We start from the raw sequence: 18642 nt of genomic DNA, 5'->3' as shown, positions 1-18642 counted from the left end.
TGTTCACTTATTTTCACTTAGAAAATAAACATCATTTGATCAGGGGCCCAAACTTTTACATACGACTGTAAATTTAATCTTGAAAAACACATCAGCAGATTTCTGTCTAATTAAATAAGGAGTCTGATTAAATGTGGAGTCAAATCTCCCTCTTCATGGAATGACCCTGTTGTGTTTGAGAGAAAGGCTATCAAGAAAGACAGTAAAAAACATCCGGAGCTCTTCAGTTCTCTTTATTTAATGTTCAGAACACATTCACAAAGACTTTTTACAGAAACATATAGAAGGTGAAAATAAACAATCAGATTAGCCTCATCAGAAGTCCTGCAGGCTTCTTTTCAGTGCTTCTTCCATGTCTGTAAAAATGAAGAGATTTAGTTAAATCATTTCCTTTTACTGGCGTTTTGAACACACCTATAAAAAGGACGAATTAAAGTTCTTCAAGGGTTCTTCAGTAAAGGAAATGGTTCAATTTGGAACTATAAATTCTATATAGAACCATTTCATGCTTAAAAGTTCTTGGTGAAAAGTTTCTTCAGACTGATATCTGAGGGACATTCAGCAGACCCGCCCCTAACTACTTAGTGTGACTTCATCGAGCTGCGACATCAGCATCAGTAATTCGGCTCGGAAAATCACCCAAAATCCTGATACTATCGCTCTGCTTTTTGACCTTTATATTCCAACAAAGGGTTAAAACAGCGACATCATTCACACATCAGATCACTCATCAGACTCTGACCCACCATCCAGAGTGATTTCATCCACCTATAACCATCAATCAGCCAGCAATCCAGCTCCAAAATCACCCAAACCCACTCGCTACCGTTATATCACATCTCTGCTTTCATGTTATAAACAAAGGGTTAAAAACAGCGACATGATTTACAGACCAGATCACTCAGAGGAACCTGACCTCACTAGCCAGAGCGAGAGAAACCAGCTCAAACATCCCACAACCCAGAAATACAGCACAAAACACAGTCATAACCACTGTGAAACCTGCTATTAGCTCTCTGCTTTAGCCTTCATACGGCAACAAAAGGGTTAAACATTATGCAGTAACAGCAGAGCTGGTTCTCTGGTAATGGACATCTGTACGCGTCTCTCTCGCACTCTCCATGTTACAAATGGCCTCTTGACCTTTACGTGACATCACATCCGGAGCAGAGAAAGCGGAGCTGAGAGCGCAGTACTGTGGCTCTGCAGCTACACCCGACTCAAACACCCAATTCAGCTCCTGATTGGCTCAGTAATTAACTGATGAGTTCAATCAGCGGTGCTGGAGGGAAACTGTGCAGTTCAGAAACACGGGACTGAGATCAGGAAACACTGGTCTAAACCAATCACAGCCGGTTTGAGTTCTGAATTAAACATTAAGTACTGGAATACTTACACCAGCAGAGTGTAAGTGCTTCAGTTCAGTTCGAAAGTTTGGAATCACTTATACTGATAATTGCTGTTATTTTATTCAATACAATAATTTATACAATGCAGACTGAAAAGGTATTTTGAGAGGTTTTTTTGTTTTAAGAATTTTTTTAAGGGACACAAAAGTTACTTAATGATTATTCTGTAATTATTTATTCATAATAATTTCCTGATAAATTACCTGCCTGCGATTAAATCCCCTCGTTTCGAATATGAGCCATATATTAATCTTAGTACAAGTTTAAAAGCTCTTTAATATATTATTTCCCAGTCATTTTAGAAACATCTACAGCTCCGTCCATCATTCTGGACACATTAATATTTCCTTACATTTTACAGTTTCCTTACTGAAAAAAATAATCATTTATTTGTGACATAAAAGTGATTTCAAATGTTTGAATGTGCACAGATATTGTGACAATCTTATGCAAACGTTTGGGCTCCCCTGGTCAAATTAAGTTGTGTGTAGTGAAAATAAGTGATCACATCCTCTAAAGAGAACATTTTAATGCACAGTAACTGTTTAGCCTGCTGAATTTACATATTGGGAAATAATAAAACAGGTGCTGAAGTTGCACATTTCATATCTTATTATTTTTTACCCAACATGTCTGGACATTTTAGTGCACAATGACAAAATAACACTGTGCACTAAAATGTCCAGATGTGTGTTCTCTGTAGAGGATGTGTTCACTTAGGTTACATTCACACAGCAGGTAAAGTGGCCCAAATCTGATTTTCTCACCAAATCCGATTTTTTTGTTTGGCTGTTCACTTATCTTAAATGTGATCTGTATGCGACAGTCTGAACAGATCAGCTCCTAAACTGACCCACATGCACAAAAGAACAGAGCGTCACGCTGCTTCACGGCTCATCCAGAGGTAAACAATCACGACCGCCAACGAACGCCAGTCGCTCCCGGAGGATCAGCTTCATCTTCACCAGCATCACAGGAGCCATCATGAAGCTTCGCTGACTGACAGCTGGGCTCATCACCCAGAATGTGTTCGAGCCGTAAAAAGGGCGCGGTCACTTCTTTGGTTTGCGTCCTCGATTTCTTTAAACTTTGCTTTCAGACTTTTAACTGTTCTTTGACGCTGCAGCCTCGTTCTCCTGCGGCCGCGTTCGGACATTTCTTATAAAACTCTTTGAACACGGAGGGTTTTGGATGAGTCTCTTCTAATTTTGGACAGAAATATCAGCCCAAATGTTTTTGAGTCTCAGCAGCGCAAAATATGATGAATGTGGAGTTGGATTGACGTAAAAGTCGCATGAATTCTGATCTGGCTGTTCAGACTGAGTCGCATTGCCGCAGACTGGATACATATCGGATTTCAGTACCACATATGAGCACGTCTCAAAGCGGAATTGAAAATGTCAGATTCAGTGTGTTTATCTGTTCACACTGACACACAGACACACATCTGTGTCACATATGAAGAAAAAGATCGGATTTGGGCCACTTTAACCTGCTGTGTGAACAAAGCCTTATTTTAAGTTAACAAATTAACAATAGCAGGCCATTTGACTAAGAGGGTTTAAAATTTTGCATACGACTGTAAGCTCTTTGGTGAAGGGGTTAAACGCTGCCTTTCACCACTGCCTGTTAGACAGACAGGCAGAAAACATTACTGAGTGCTACATCTGTGGTCACACCAGTGCCATTAAACAGAAAGCCTCCAACACTGAACCATGCAGGCTGTCTGAAAGTGCTCCTCATCACCCAAACTGCTGTTTATCCCTTAACAGCCCATCGTGAGTTTAACAAGCTGATTCAACATACCTACACTGGTATCCCTTTTCATGCATGCAAAGCTAGTAAAATAAAAAAGTTGATGAATTAAAACTCTCGCCATGAACATTCAGGGCTGATTTACCAGCTTTGGCAATTAAGAATGTAGGCAGTCTGACTCACCTCGATCAAACTCTGTCGGCTTCTTCGCCTCCTCTGCACTTAAAGCCAAGGCCAGTTTCACCTCCTCATCGAAGTCATCTTAAGGAGATGAAAGTCTTTTATACGTATTTTCTTATAGAAAAAATACAAAATTCCACTGATTTTTCAAATGTTGTGCGTAATTAAGTGGTTAAGATGTAAACAGAGTCATTCAGAGTGGTTTGGTGTTGTTCACAGTGGTGGTGATAGGAACCAGATGTCCACCTCTAAAAGCTCCCTCACAGCAAGTTACTACATGAAACGGTTATGAATTCACTGCCTGATGTCTGAGACACTGTTTTACGATGGATTTTGAAGATTTTGGTCTAAAATGTTTTTTTTTTTTAATGTATTATATTCAAGGCAGAGAGGTACATGCAGAGTGTTGTAAGGCAAAATACACTTCACCGTTAATCAACGCTACGCATGAGTTAGTTAGTTTCTCCACAGTAAAAACATTTCACATCAAACCACTCTGAATAACTCTGTTTACATCTTGGTGACTGATTTATGCATAAATTCTGAAATATCTATGAAACGTCCCTTTAAAAAAAAGAAGAAAAAAAAGAAAAATCTTGTAAATTCATGTCAGATTCACCATGGTTACCTTTACAATCCTCAGGATCTTCTTTAGAAACATCGATGCTCGAAGCAATGGCACTCTTTACCTCCTGAAACTCCTCAGCTAGAAAAACAAGAAAAACAATCTGAATAATTGATAAGCTGTCTACAGTCACCTCTTACGACATTTCATAATTCTGTGAAGTTCTTCATTTTATAAACAGTAGAAAAAAGTCTAAAGGTCTTTACACACTCGATGCGATTTGTGCAATTTATTTAGACATCTATAAATTACATGTGAACATGTGTACAAGTGATATATCACACACCAAATGGAGTTCTTCAGAATGCAGAAATGCAATATTTTATTCACTCTTGGTTCGGTTTTTGCGAGTTTTCACAGGTAAGATAAACTGACTTGACCAATCACTACTTTCTGGCACTGCCAAGCTGACGGATTAGACGCGCCCCAGCTAGGAATGTCCTAAGAGTCCTCTTATTTGGGTAACCATTTGGAAAATAACCCGTTTAACACTTAAACCGAAACGTTTCATCCTGTAATTGTAAAGCAAACTTTACTCTCTGAGGGTTTGTGGCTGCTTAGCTTTGCCCTTTGCCTTCTTCTCTGAAGCCATTTGAAACGACCCATTCGCCTGATAAACGAGAGCCGAGTCGTGTTTTTACTCGTGTGTTTTTCCCAGGACAAAAGCCGTTTTTCATTCTGAATCCTGACGCTGTGGTGTGACGATCCTAAAATGTACGTTGTACCATAGAGTTGGCATTTTGTAGGCATGATATCTGCTTGCAACACACAGCATGTTTAACCAGCTCAGCTGTGTTTCTAGAATAGTCTAATATATGTTAGGTACAATAAATTATTAATGTACACACTTAGAATGATGGTTCTTCAAGGGTTCTTTAGTAAAGACAATGGCTCTATATAGCACCATGAACACTCAAAGAACCCTTTGTATAATTAAAGTGTTCTTTGCATCGTGAAAGCGTTCTTCAGATTGATGCAGAATGTGCTGTAGATGGTTCTATATAGAACCTTTTTGAATAGCACTAAAAATGATTCTTCTATGGTTAAAAGCTTGACAACATTACAATAGTAGAACACTTTTTGATGCTATATAGAATCACTTTGGACAACCTAATGTTCTCCTCATTCAGCGGTCCATGGCTGCTCAGCAACTACACCATACACTAAAGGAACTACATTTCTCGGCGGAATACTTGTTTATGTTTATTATTAATAACTTATTTTCTGAAAAATTGTGTATTTTATTATAGTTTATGTTGGCCATCGTTTTCTAAAAGCAATAACCACTTGGGACGCTTACCGTCGTGTCTAAGAACACCCTTCCCCGTGATAAAACCGCAGTAATGCACGGCCTCTCACGGCTTATGGCTTTATTAGATCACCATCACAATATTGGTCAGAAAATCACATTTAGATATTTTCCCCAAATTGTTCAGCCCTACAGTGGAAACCATAAAACCTGTTCACTGATCACATTTCAGGATGGACTGTACTCAATTCTGACACCAATTCAGCCTTTTTTTAAAGGCAAAATGTCACGCATTGTTTTTAGTAAAAAGGTCAAGTGACGTGAAAAAGCAATCAAGGTTTTGCTTTCATTCTGCATGTCACTTTGGAAAAGTAAAGTCATGTGTGCACTGCAGTTCATGTTTTTATACTGCAGTGATTCTATTTTAAACTGGGCACAAATTCCACTCAATATAACGGCCTTAAACTCTTAAATCGAGAGACTGGCTGGGCTCACCGTTCCTGTCTGCAGAGATTTCCTCTGCCTTCAAAACCTTGGGGAGGGGGGACCTCCTTGTCTGTGCCATTGGTTCTAGAGGACACACAGGGTTCCAGTAAGCAGTGATGCTCATGGTAGTGCGAGTGGAAACTGGGAACATCCCTGTGGCTCTTGGAGCACGACAGACAGACAACGTCAAAGCTCTTGTCCTTGCCCGGGGCCTTGTGCTTCAAGTACATGTGCGTTTTCATCTCAGCGTAGGAACAGACCTTCGTCGTGCATCGGTGACAGACGTAGGTGCATTTGTCTTCGCTGGCCAGCTGCTTCATGCACCTCGTGAAGGTGGACTTCTTCTCATCATTGCCTTTTTGGAAGCTCATGCAGGGACAGAGCTGGGGGAGGTTTTTGCTTGTCGTTGGCATCTCCACAGAGCTATCCGGGATCGGATCAGATCCGTTCTCCGTCTTGTCCAAGCAGTAGTAATCCTTGCTGTGCAGACTAACGTAGTGCTCCTGGAACTCCTGCTCGGAGTCGTACAGCATGCTGTCGCAGAGTCCACAGAAGTAGCGAAGGAGCAGCTGGTCGTCATGCTCGTTGGCACAGTGCCGGCGGAGAGTGGACTCTTTGAAAAACTTCTGGGGGCAGTGGCCACAAGCAAACCTCTGGAAGCTGTGGCTGTTCACATCGCTGCAGTGCTTGTGGACCACCGCTTCGGAGTCAAACAGGTCCTCACACATTCTGCATAGCCACCGTTCCTCACGTTTACGAGGACGAACGTGAGAATTAACCGTCGGCCTGCTCTCTGCAGCACTAGTAGAGGGTTTCGGGGAAGGACTGGCCAAGATCTTTTCTACTACATCCTCTCTTTCTTCATAATAAGTGTGCCCCTGGTGGGCAACACCAACGTGAGACAGGATATCTTCCATCCTCGGCATTTGTACTTTGCACAGCCTGCAGAAGAACAGGAAATTGGACAGATGAGCACCGCCGTGAAATCTGCTCATGTGCAACCGAGCGACGGACGACTCGCCCATCAGCTTGCCACAGACGGCACACTTGTGGAAGATCTGATTGGCTGCTAGAAGATGCTTGTTGGCCTGATCCTCCTCCAGGAACCGCAGGCCACACTCGCAGAACCAGGCAAGGTTTAAAGCTCTCTCGCAGTCTGCTTGAGAACCTGAGCTGGAGAGCCTCTGACGCTTGGCAGGAGACTCGTTTTTCCCTCTCCTATCTCGACGTGCTGAATCTTCGGTTGCGCCAGCACGTTTAGAAGGGTGACCGCTGGCGTCCTTGACGCCGTGTCGCATTTCACAGTAGTTGCTGTAGCAGAGAAGCACCTTCTCCACACTGCCAATCATCTCCACCTCGTGCTGCGTCTGCTCTCTGTGCTCCTCTATCTGCCTCCGGCGGAGGAAAGTTTTGGCGCAGGAGGAGCACTGGCCCAAAACTGTCATTTGCTTCATGATCTGAGCCACAGTTTGATCAGCTTCAGCAATAGCACAGCCTTGTCTGCAGTGCACACTGGGAGCAGAAAAAGTAAACATTTAGTTTGTGAATTAAATGTAAAACCGAATATACATATATAAAAAAAAAAAGACTTACTTAAAGTGTGCCTTGGCTTCCATGTGCGAGGCAAGCACCTTTGAACAAGCTGTGCATTTGACACTGAAGGCAACATCCTTACATAAAGCTATGAGCCGGGCCTTTACATATCGAGGAACTGGAATCGGCACTGCTGATGATTTCATATCTGTCATAAAAAATATTTCGAAAATGAGGACACATTTCTCTGAAAACTGTAAGTGTTCATTTATTCTCTCTATTAGGGCTGAACAGTTTAGCACTTATGTCAAAATCGTGATTTGAACAAATCAGATTTTTGAATAGCAAGAGATGCAATTTCAAGTATTTCTCAGGGTCGTTATTAATGAGGATGCACAATATCAGAATCATAACAGTATCTGCAGATATTTGCTTAAAGGGCCCATATCGCACATTTTTTTGTATTTTATTTTTTCCTTAAATAAAATGTGTGTGGTTTTATGTACCAAAAACAGCTTTTATATATACACATTACACACACACACACACACACACACACACACACACACACACATATATACATCCCTTCTTATTAAACAGGCTGTTTTTGTTACTGTGCCTTTCAGACTGCTCTATGTAAATGAGCTCTGTTCTGGTTGGCTGCCTTGTACAGTATTTTTACCTCATTCAAAAGCTGAAACGCTCCTTAGGACATCAATATAATTTCAAAATGAATTCCAAAAGGGCTGTTATTGCAGCTCAGTTTCCATTTACGGACTTTATAGACTGGGAAGTGAACGGTACTTTAACAATTCGGGAAATTTTCCACGATATTGACCCTTTAAATGAATGAATGAATGAACAATTAAACAAACAAACAGTGCCCTCCATTAATATCGTCACCCCTGGTAATCACGAGCAAATGAGCTGTTATTTTTCTGCAAAGCTGAATAAATAAACTTTTGACTTGTAAACAAAAACTCCTAATTATTTATCCTTTTTGATTTTTCATTCATAAAATTACCAGAAATCTAACCTTTATTTAAGGTTATATTTATTTAATGCATAATGACAAAGAAAAAACTAGATCGGGTCATGAAGTAAATATTTTTCTTAAATCTATGTATGCCAAAACTGTTGGCACCCATAGAAATTCTTAGGAGTGAAATCTAACTGGAGGTGTATTCCCATTCATATTTTATGTTTTAAAGTTCACCTGAGCGATTAGGAACACTTAAACGGTCAGCCATGACTTCCTGTTTCATTGGGAAACATACACGAGATGAAACACAGAAAATGATACGTGTATCAGCATCAGCAGCACAAAAATACTGGATATCGGCATCGGCCCAGAATGAGCCTTATCGGTGTATCATTATTGTGGTGTTAACAGCTATTTAGAGTGCAGATTCGACCCCATGAAAATAGAAGCGTAAACTGCCTGTATAGAAGTTTGACTGTTCAGAAGCAACTGAATATCCTGACGACAACACAGCCACAGCTGACCGTCACAGTCTGGCATTCCTTTTGCATCGTGTGCAGTTTTGTATGCTGTCCTTAGTTTCCACGGTAACTAAACAGATCATTAAGATGCTTATAAATTCTTACAAACACTTAGAGGTTTTTATTGTTTAAGACTTTTTCCCCCCCATTCAGATTTTCAAATAGGGTAATTGTATTGCTTTCTATTTTCATTGAATCCTCATAATTAGTTTTAATTACGGTTGTTTAAGTTCTTTTGATTGTAAAAGTTATTTCATTTGACTTTTTTTCATGTAGGAACAAGATACTACTGTTCACATATGTGCAATATCCTCATTTACAATACCATAGCTGCTAAATTCTTTTATATCCACCCTTTTATTTTACTTATTTTACTTTTTTATAATTTTATTTTCAATTATTTTATAGTTTATTTTTTATATAATTTTAAATGATAAAAAAATAGTCTTTTCTTTTAATATCTTGCATTTTATATTTCACATTAGCCTATATTTTTGCTTTATTCCCAGCTTAATCTTTTTTTTGTTTACGCACCGTTAGGACCGCTAACCAATTTCGTTGTACCCTGTGCAATGACAATAAAGAATCTTGAATCTTAAATCTTGTTTGTAATTATGGTTAATAAATGTCTGATACTATGTAGACCACCAATACAGACCTGGAGCGTAATCTAAAGAAAATAAATGCAATTTTGGTTAAAAAAAAAAATCTCAATTAGACATTCCCCAAATCAATCAGCCTCACTCTCAATGTCCAGTTAAGCAGAGTGGATTTACATCATCTACTGAGCAGCTTTTAGAGAGTACAGAATCATCACTAACCGCTTAGAGAGATGGACTGAGTGAAGTGGTTTCTGGCTGCCATATGCTGGAGACACTCGTCTCGGATATTGAAGAGGAGGTAGCAGGCAGGACAAGCAAAGCACACAATCAGCTGGCAGGTTTGAGAGCTGACATGGCCCCTGGCATCTGAGGAGGACAACTGCAAAAACAATCACACCAGCGTTAGGTCAGAGGTCATGATGTCCTGTACAACCCTGTGAGGAAAGGCACAATACAGCTTTTCACACTCTAGACCTTCGCAAACAGGAAGAGGATGAGTATGAGCCAAAACAAAGTCATTCTCATCCGAACAATGTATGACATCCGTTTAAACTCACTGTACAAACTAAAACCAGGTTATCAATGAACAGATAATAAATGGATGATTTTTAATAGCCTGACCTCAGTCGGGGTCCTGTCCCTGTTAAAAACTATATCTTAACATAAAAAATGCATTATACACACAGCCTAAAGTTTAATGGAAAGACAAAAAGAAAAACAGAAACCTTTGAGTCCATGTGTGTCCTCCATAACTCTTTGGTGTCAAAGTGCTGACCACAGGCCACACAGGCATAGACAGGTGTGGAGTGGCCTTTAAGGGTGATGGTGGGGTCACACGGAGAGTGGTCAAATCTGTGCATTCAATACAAACAGGAAACCTGAGCTTGTGCACATTTGATCACTGCACAGAATACTGTGTGTCGGCCTGGGCCGGTAAGAGAACGCTCTTATTCGAAAAACAGCGATTAAAAAATAATAATAAAATAAAAATAATAAAAAGAGATTGGTAGAATATTTTTTCTTTTTTCCTTTAGTTTGCCATTTATTTGACAGATAACTTTGTACTATTAATTGTGCAGTTCTTTCTTAGTAGAGTAATTACAGTTTTACTGCCAAATTAAGCAGGACAGTAAACTATAACCACAACGTTTACTAAACTGTGCTGCTGTTTTTTTTTATTTGACAAAGATTGAGATTCAGCTCACACTAACTACTATCTCTGTAAGTACATCTGCTGATGCTTCCAATATCACTGATAATGTGTCCAAAGCATCAGCAGATGAACTTATAAAGATTACAACAACAATAACAAATATTAACAGTAATAATAGTAATAAACAGGCCAGTTTCTTCCAGCTTAGGACAATCTCCAGGTTAAAATAATTCCTTAATGCTTCAGATCTGGAAAAAGTCATTCATGCCTTTGTGACTTCTACAGTGGATAACTGTAATGCACTTTATTTTGGAATTATCAAAGCATCTCTGGCTTGTTTACAACTAGATCAAAATGCTGCAGTCAGAATGTTAACTGGTACGAAGAAAAGAGAGCACATTACCCCAGTTTTAGCACCCTTACACCGACTCCCAGTGCATTACAGAATCCAATATAAAATGGCACTGATGGTGTTTAAAGCCCTGAATGGTCAGGAACCTGCATGTCGCTGCTGAGCTCAGTTTTTCACATAATTTAAATATGCCTGTTGGTCTTTACATTGTGTGTAAATTTCATGAAGAATGGACCAAAAGAAACGACCCAAAATTACTTAGGAAAACGCCTGGTTTCACTGACTTACATTAAAAGTAAAGTAGGTTTTTTCCTCCTCCTGTAAAGTTTCCATTTTGGAGATACGAGGTTTTCAGCAATATGTTGAGGGCGCATACATACAAAGCACGTCCACAAGATCTTTAAGGTCTGCATCCCGATCACTTTTAACTGTTCCACGGTCTCGTCTTAAAGAAAAAGGGGATCTTTTGTTGTCACCACACCCAGACTTTGGAATGGTCTCCCAAGTGACATTAGGCTCTGTGACTGTTTTTAAAACCAAGCTTAAAACACACTTTTATTGATCAGCATTCAGCAGCCAATGAACTGTAGACTGAGGACTGTACACTGTTGTGTGAATGACGGAGGTGTTCGGAAGGTGGAAATCCCTTTTGTGTTTTACTGTAAAGCACCTTGGCTTTAAATGTGCTACATAAATCAAATTTTCTTACTTACTAATAATAATAATAATTGCAGTTCTCTATCACCTGGTAATTTTATGACAGTTCCGAACACTGAAGCAGATGTGAGAGCTAACAGTGATAGCATACGGGCTGAAGCTTAGTCTTCAATTCATTTTCAATTTGTCATCTTTAATTTGGCCACAAAACTGTAATTAATCTAGTAAGAAAGAATCGTCCACGTCTGTAGCCGCTAAGATCAGTTTGACTGTATCAGAGCCGAGACGCAACACTGTTTTTCCTGAGATCTGAAGCTGTTCTGTCTGACATCTGAAACCTGACACTGGCCTGAAGGAGTCCTAAAATGTACACTGTAACATGGGCAGCTGTTTGGTAGGCATGGTATCCACCTGCAGCACTGAGTGCATAAAACCAGCACAGCTCAGCTGCATTTCTACAAAAATCTCATCTATTATTGGTACAATAAATGCTGGAAATCACACGCACAACATGTTTTGAATTCAGTTATAATCATGTGTAGGAATACTAGAGTCTTGCTGTGGTTTGCATGAAATAAACACATTTTAAACCGGGGTAAATGAGTTTTACCATCACTGGGAGGCTGTTACTGCAGTAACTCTCACCAGTCACCAGGCACAGGCCTATTAATGTGCCTTCCTGCATTCAGGGAAGCAAATTGGGTGGCTTACCAAACCACAAAAAAGACCTTTATTGCAAATATATAAAAATTCTACTCTTTTTTCTTTGGCCATATTACTCCAAACCCAAAACAACTCGGAGGTAAGTGCACCATCACTACTCAGGAGTGTATATCCAATTCTAAATCACAGACACCATCAAAACACTGACCTTTTAAGGTGACCCTCGAGGAGAGGGATGTTATCATAAACTCTGCCACAGTTAATCACAGGGCAGGTTTGAGGGGAGGACTTGAACGCGGAAGCAGGAGCAGATCTGCGCCTCCAGCTTGTGCCAGTGTGGAGGACACCAGGCTTTAATCCTGAGGAACATTAGAAGTCTTATAATCTACACGACCACAGCAGACATGAAGAAAGTAGAATTATCAGGATTATACAGCTTATTTCATGCACTCTTATATGGTTTTTTCCACGAGGCAGTGCAGTACAGTCCAGAGATAAATCAGCGAGCACACATTTTGTCATCATTTTTGTCATAATTGATGCTGCTGCATGCATATTCAAACTATTTAATCAAAAAAATTTCCCCTTTTTCAGAGGATGGGTTCCCGTTTTGAGTCTTGGTTCCTCTCAAGGTTTCTTCCTCTTGCTTTTAGGGAGTTTTCCTGCCACTGTCATGCCACTGGCGACGCTCATGGGGGCTCAGACCCGGATTTTTCTGTAAATCTGCTTTGTGACAACACCTGCTGTAAAAAGCGCTATATAAATAAACTTTGCCTTGACTTTGACTTCCACTGCCAAGTGACCCTGAGTCTGAGCATCCGTGCCGACTTTATTCACCCTTCTTGCCCTAGTGTACCAAGTACCAAGTGTGCTGAGCCGGAATGTATGAGCGGAGCTAGTAATAGTGCAGACGATAAAGTGTCTGTGTTTACATGCAAAGATTTTTGCCAATCCAATGAAATACATGCTGATTATAGATTCAGACCGAGGTGTTTATATTCTCACTCTACTCAACAATACGATTGTTGTTCTCTGTTTACATGCTCACTACAACTACAACGTTACCATGACAGCGAGCATCACGTGAGTCCAGGCAGAGTTTTCCATCTGGAGTGCTTGTTTTTTTTTTATATGTGGCACTATCCATTATTTACAGGATTACCCACCTCCTTCCATCGGATAGAAATTGTATTCCGAACGGCCTCAAACGGACTAGTCTATTCCGACTGAAGTATATACATGGACGTATTCTTTTCCAATTGAGCTATTAGTCGGATTATTAATGGATTACCAGACTGCATGTAAACATGGCTACTGCTGAACAGACTATCAGAAGATAGCCATCGAATCCAGTAAAAAAACAAATCAAAATTGGAAGCTCTTTTACTGTTGCTACTGTTGTTTGTGTTTACTGTTAATGCTGGATTCCTGTGAGAAATCGTGACATGTTCAGCATTTATTTTTTATTGTTGTTAACTATGAAGCCTTTGGATTAAATAGCAAGCCAGCAGTAAAGTGGAGAGGCTGTATCATCAATCGTGTGGAACAGATAAAGTGGTTTGCTACCTTAAACCCAGTCTGAAGAGAGCATGTTACCGATGTCATGGTTTTGTAATATAAAGTCTATGTGCAATATTACTCTGCACTGAGGTTCATTACTGGAGACCCACTTAACACTCATCACTGCAGACTGTATGAAAAAGTTGGTTGGCCCTCACTAACAACACGGCAGGAAACACACTGGTTTATTTTTATTATAAAAGAATCTCCGGCTATATGCCAGAATATATTACTTCAATAGTGTCTGTAAATAATGGTATTTATCAGACTCGCTCCAGTGGTTGGATCACATGCCAGGTACTGAGGGTTTTACTGAACTAGGAAAATCTGCTTTTAGTTACAGCACCAGCGAGCTGGACCCTCATTACAGGAAACACTACAGCTCAGCTCGCTGGGTCACTCAGTCAGTTTAAACTCTTGCTCTCTAACCACCTCCACTCTGCCTGTTTTACCTGATTTTCTTTACCATTAGTATCACCTTATATTCATTATTTTGTTATTTATTTGTTTGCTTATTTATTATTATTCATATTCTTATTTTATGATTTTTTTTCATTATTTTCATTAATTTTTAGTTTACTTTTTGATCTTATTCTCCTTCTATTTTATTTTGATTTTATTAACTTTTACATTTTAGCTCCGTTTTAATTATTGTTTTATATTATTTATTGTATTCTATGTATTTTTATTATTAATGTTTCTTTTTTATACTTACCTGATTTGAGTCAATTTTTCATTAAATTTACTTCTTTATTGATATGTTCTTACACATGATCAATCCCTTTTCCTGTAGCAACTCGGCAACATTGTAAATGAGGGTCACCCTCAATGCTCTCTGAGGTTAAATAAAGGTTGATTGATTGATTGAATGAAGTGTTTTAAGGTATTGTATTGATATGGCATATAAAAAGCCTTGTCTGCCGTTTTACAGGTGTGAAAAGAGAAATGCATAAGGTCACAGAGATTTCTGCGCACAAGCTTTCACGGTTCTGTCATGCGCTGGGAAACGGACACAGCTACTCGAACAGAGCGTGGATAGTTCAGATTCAGATCTGCAACCATACTGCGCAGTACTGTACTGTACTGCACTGTGGAAAACCCTTATCATTTACACAGCAACACATTCTCTACAAGCTTTCCACAGTATACTTTTGCTATGTGAGGTAAAATCAACCTGGCATTTTCAGCCATATGTCCACACAGCGTTTGGCATCATTACTCTCCCCACTGCTGCAACGGCTGACTGCCAACTCCTGACGGCCGTGAGCTTGCAGCGAAATCATCTTCTCCTAAAGAGCAAATACAAGCTCAACACATGCACATCAAAACCAGGCGCAGAATCTCCTCAAAGATGGAGAGGGGAAAAAACAAACCTTAAAGGCTTTGCACTTTTCTGCCCGCTCTTGTTTCTCCGCAGCAACCTGACGAGCCAGTCTGTCCAAGGTGGACGCAGCATGGGCTTTCTGTTTGTCAACCTGATCCTCAATCTAGCTTTTCCATTTAATGTGTAAAAAGTAAAAAAGAATGATTAGCACATGTGCAGGGTATTCCAATATTATACAGGCTTCAAGAAATTAGACAGTGTCTGTGTTTACATGCAAAGATTTTTGCCAATCCAATTAAATACAATCCGATCATAGATTAAGACTGTTTATGCTCACTTTACTCAACAATCTGATGAAAATCTGTTTACATGTTCACTACAAGTAATCAGATCCAAAATGATGCGCATGTATAGAGAACCGCTTAGTGTAGATGTTACCATGACAACCAGCATCACGTGAGTCCAGTCAGAGTGAGACGAGCAGCGCTTATGTTTTTAATGACTTTAAAATGATGTCAGACTCAGGAAAACGTCCTTCACATGTCCTGATTAAAGAAGGCCGAGAGGAAGACGTCGTGTTCTGAGACACATAAGCTGGACGTCCGTCCCACCGCCGTCTTTTAAAGATCAGAGCATAAACTTCGTCTCCTCTGCAGACCAGTTTCTGCTCCGCCATGTTGAACGGTATAAACTTTCACTATGACGTGACGAACATGATCAGAACGGACTTAAACTTTCCGATAGGGAATGTAATCAGATACAGGCGTTTACAAGGATATTATTCTTCTATTTAACAGATTATTTACAGGATTGCTCACCTCAGTCAATCGTACAGAAATTGTATTCCAAGTGGCCTCAATCAGACTAGTCTATTCCGCCTGAGGTGTTTACACGGACGTATTCTATTCCGATTGAATTATTACTGCTGAACAGACTACTTGGAACAGCGACATCATCTTAGGTCAATCACAATCAGCATCCTCACCGTACAAACACCTGCATCGTCTTCTCCATCACTCAGGAGGTCTATGCACTCCAAGACTGGTCGGAGAGGCCCTTCCTGAAATGCATGGAAGACTTTTATGAGCCGCACAGTTCCCAAGACCTGCATGTTTGTCTGACTCAAGATGTTTGCAAGAGAATAAGACGCCACATCGATTTTCATCAAAAATCACTGATTAAATGGTTAAGATGTGAAGAAAGTCATTCAGAGTGGTTTGATGCTGCTTTCTGAGTCAGAACTGTTCACAGTGGTGGTGATAGGAACCAGACATCTATTGAATTTAATGCATCTAAAAGCTCCCTCACTGAAAGTTATCACAAGAAATTGTTTATCAGTACACCACGTGATGCCCGAGTCATAGTTTTATGATGACTTTGAGATAAGGTTCCCGCTCAAATCATATTTTATAATACACTCAGGGCGGAGACGTACCTGCAGGGCGTTGTGAGAAAATATAGTCCCAGAAGAAAACTTGTTTTCAGATTTGCCACTATTCGACCATTATTAACATTACAGAAGACTCGTGTAGGTTCACTGGTGGCTTTGGATAGTAAATAAAATGTCTATATTTGTGTTGTAGTCATGGCAACCCCTGGTTCCTATCACCACCACTGTAAAGACATTTGAGTCTCCACAATCAACCATTTCACACCAAACCACTCTGAATCACTCTGTTTACAGCTCAACCACAGAATTATGCAGAAATTTTGAAAAATCTGTGGAATTCCCCTTTAGTACTGGGTTCTACTTACTGATACAAACTCAACATCGTCCTCCTCATCTTCGATGTCTGCAGACGTAGACATTGCTAGTTAATCTGGCTTGGACCTGTGAACAAACCAAGAATAAGTCCAAGCAGCAAACTTCTGCGCTACATATAAAAAAAATACTATAATAATAGACATACAAGTACAGTAATCACTGAATAGAATTAAACAGGCCTGATTTTGCTCTCTGTAGGGAAACTTGTAGTTGGTCAGTGTTCTTTAAGTACTGGTACTTAAATGCACAGTCTGCTCAGAAAAGTGACATAATTTATCACGATAATGGTAAAATATTTACATATTTACCCCAGACCTGATGAAAATAATCCACAAAGTCAACGTTCTTACTTACTTGACAGTTTACAAATAGGTTTAAAGGTTGCTGCAACATGATTAATAGATAAACCTTGATTTAACCCAAGTTTAAACTTAATCTTTGTTGGTGCAACCCACCCAGTGAGAGAGAGAGACAGAGACAGAGAGAGAGAAAGAGAGACAGAGAGAGAGAGAAAGAGACACACAGAGAGAGAAAGAGAGAGAGACACACAGAGAGAGAAAGAGAGAGAGAGAGACACACAGAGAGAGAAAGAGAGAGAGAGAGAGAGAGACACACAGAGAGAGAAAGAGAAAGAGAGAGACACACAGAGAGAGAAAGAGAAAGAGAGAGACACACAGAGAGAGAAAGAGAGAGAGACACACAGAGAGAGAAAGAGAGAGAGAGAGAGAGAGAGAGAGAGAGAGAGAGAGAGACAGAGAGAGAGAGGGAAAGCAAGAGAGACAGAGAGAGAGACAGAGAGAGAGAAATTTTGTGAGAACATTCATTTATTTTTTTTAAACTGGAAGTTTAAATCTGAGTTTAAAGTAATGGTGCAACAGGATTAAATTTCATCTAGATTTACTGTAAAAGTAATCCAGGGTTAATATGATACTTTAGACGTAACTCTTATACATTTTAAACTAGGTTTAAAGTTTGGTCCACATCATTAATAGATAAACCTTGATTTAATCCGAGTTTAAGCTCAGTCCTTGTTGGTGTAACCCACCCTCGATGTAACACAGACTGAAAAACACCTAAACATGTAAACGGAGCTGTTTTCTATAATATTTGCTCCTTTTTAGTAGCAGAAACCTGCTTTTATTGGACTAAACGCTGCTGGTTTAATCTCTCATTACATTCTGGTCGCCCAGTAACTTGGCTGGCTAATGTTAGCCTGCTAACTAGCTAACTTAGCCCTCCTCTATCCCCGCCTAACCGGCACAAACAACTGAATAAACCGTTTTCTCACCTCCAGCAGCGCCACTGAATAACAGAGAAAGCTCTGACACCGCGAAGGAAGCGGAATCTTCTTCAGCTGACAAAGAGAAATGTAAAAATAATGTAAATTAAACTACTGCAACTAGAAAAACATACCTGTCCTGCCTGCAGCTGGCCGAGCGAAACAAGCGCCAGTTATAACGGCTTTCAAAATAAAAGCCCCGTTCCGCTGTTCATGCAGAATTATATTCATTTCATTAGTTAAAACTGGCTAAATCAATCATTTTAATAAACGACAGATGAAGATAGATTTATGTCAAATCCTGTTAGATTTTGAACCGTGTTTGATTTTTGTAAGCGAGGCTTATATTATACAATTTCCTGTAGTCTGGGGAGGTGATCCAGTTTTAGACTCACTCTTGAAAAAGATGGTTCTTTAACCTCTGGTGCTCCAGGGTATATTTTGGTTTGTCCATCCGAATTTACATGACCAAATCCTAAGGCAAATTATTCAGAAACTGCACAAAATAAATGTTTTAGTAAACGTTCCCCTTCAGATTAACAGAACA

General features: G+C 39.8%; 1 protein-coding gene across 1 annotated transcript; it reads right to left on the bottom strand.

Moving 5' to 3' along the window:
- Positions 1-217: 217 nt before the first annotated feature.
- On the bottom strand, positions 218-18288 carry znf451 (zinc finger protein 451). The gene is given in 14 exon segments (XM_036573679.1): positions 218-356; positions 3348-3425; positions 3973-4050; positions 5714-5766; positions 5768-7216; positions 7298-7445; positions 9562-9721; positions 10068-10194; positions 12376-12526; positions 14902-15016; positions 15101-15214; positions 16037-16111; positions 16807-16882; positions 18230-18288. Coding segments are annotated over 13 exon segments (2643 nt in total). The 5' UTR covers positions 16861-16882; positions 18230-18288; the 3' UTR covers positions 218-315.
- Positions 18289-18642: the final 354 nt, after the last annotated feature.

The sequence above is a fragment of the Colossoma macropomum genome, unplaced genomic scaffold (assembly GCF_904425465.1).
Source record: "Colossoma macropomum unplaced genomic scaffold, Colossoma_macropomum, whole genome shotgun sequence".
Taxonomy (NCBI): domain Eukaryota; kingdom Metazoa; phylum Chordata; class Actinopteri; order Characiformes; family Serrasalmidae; genus Colossoma; species Colossoma macropomum.
Note: the sequence above shows the minus strand (reverse complement) of the source record. Positions and strands in the feature narration are given on the sequence as shown.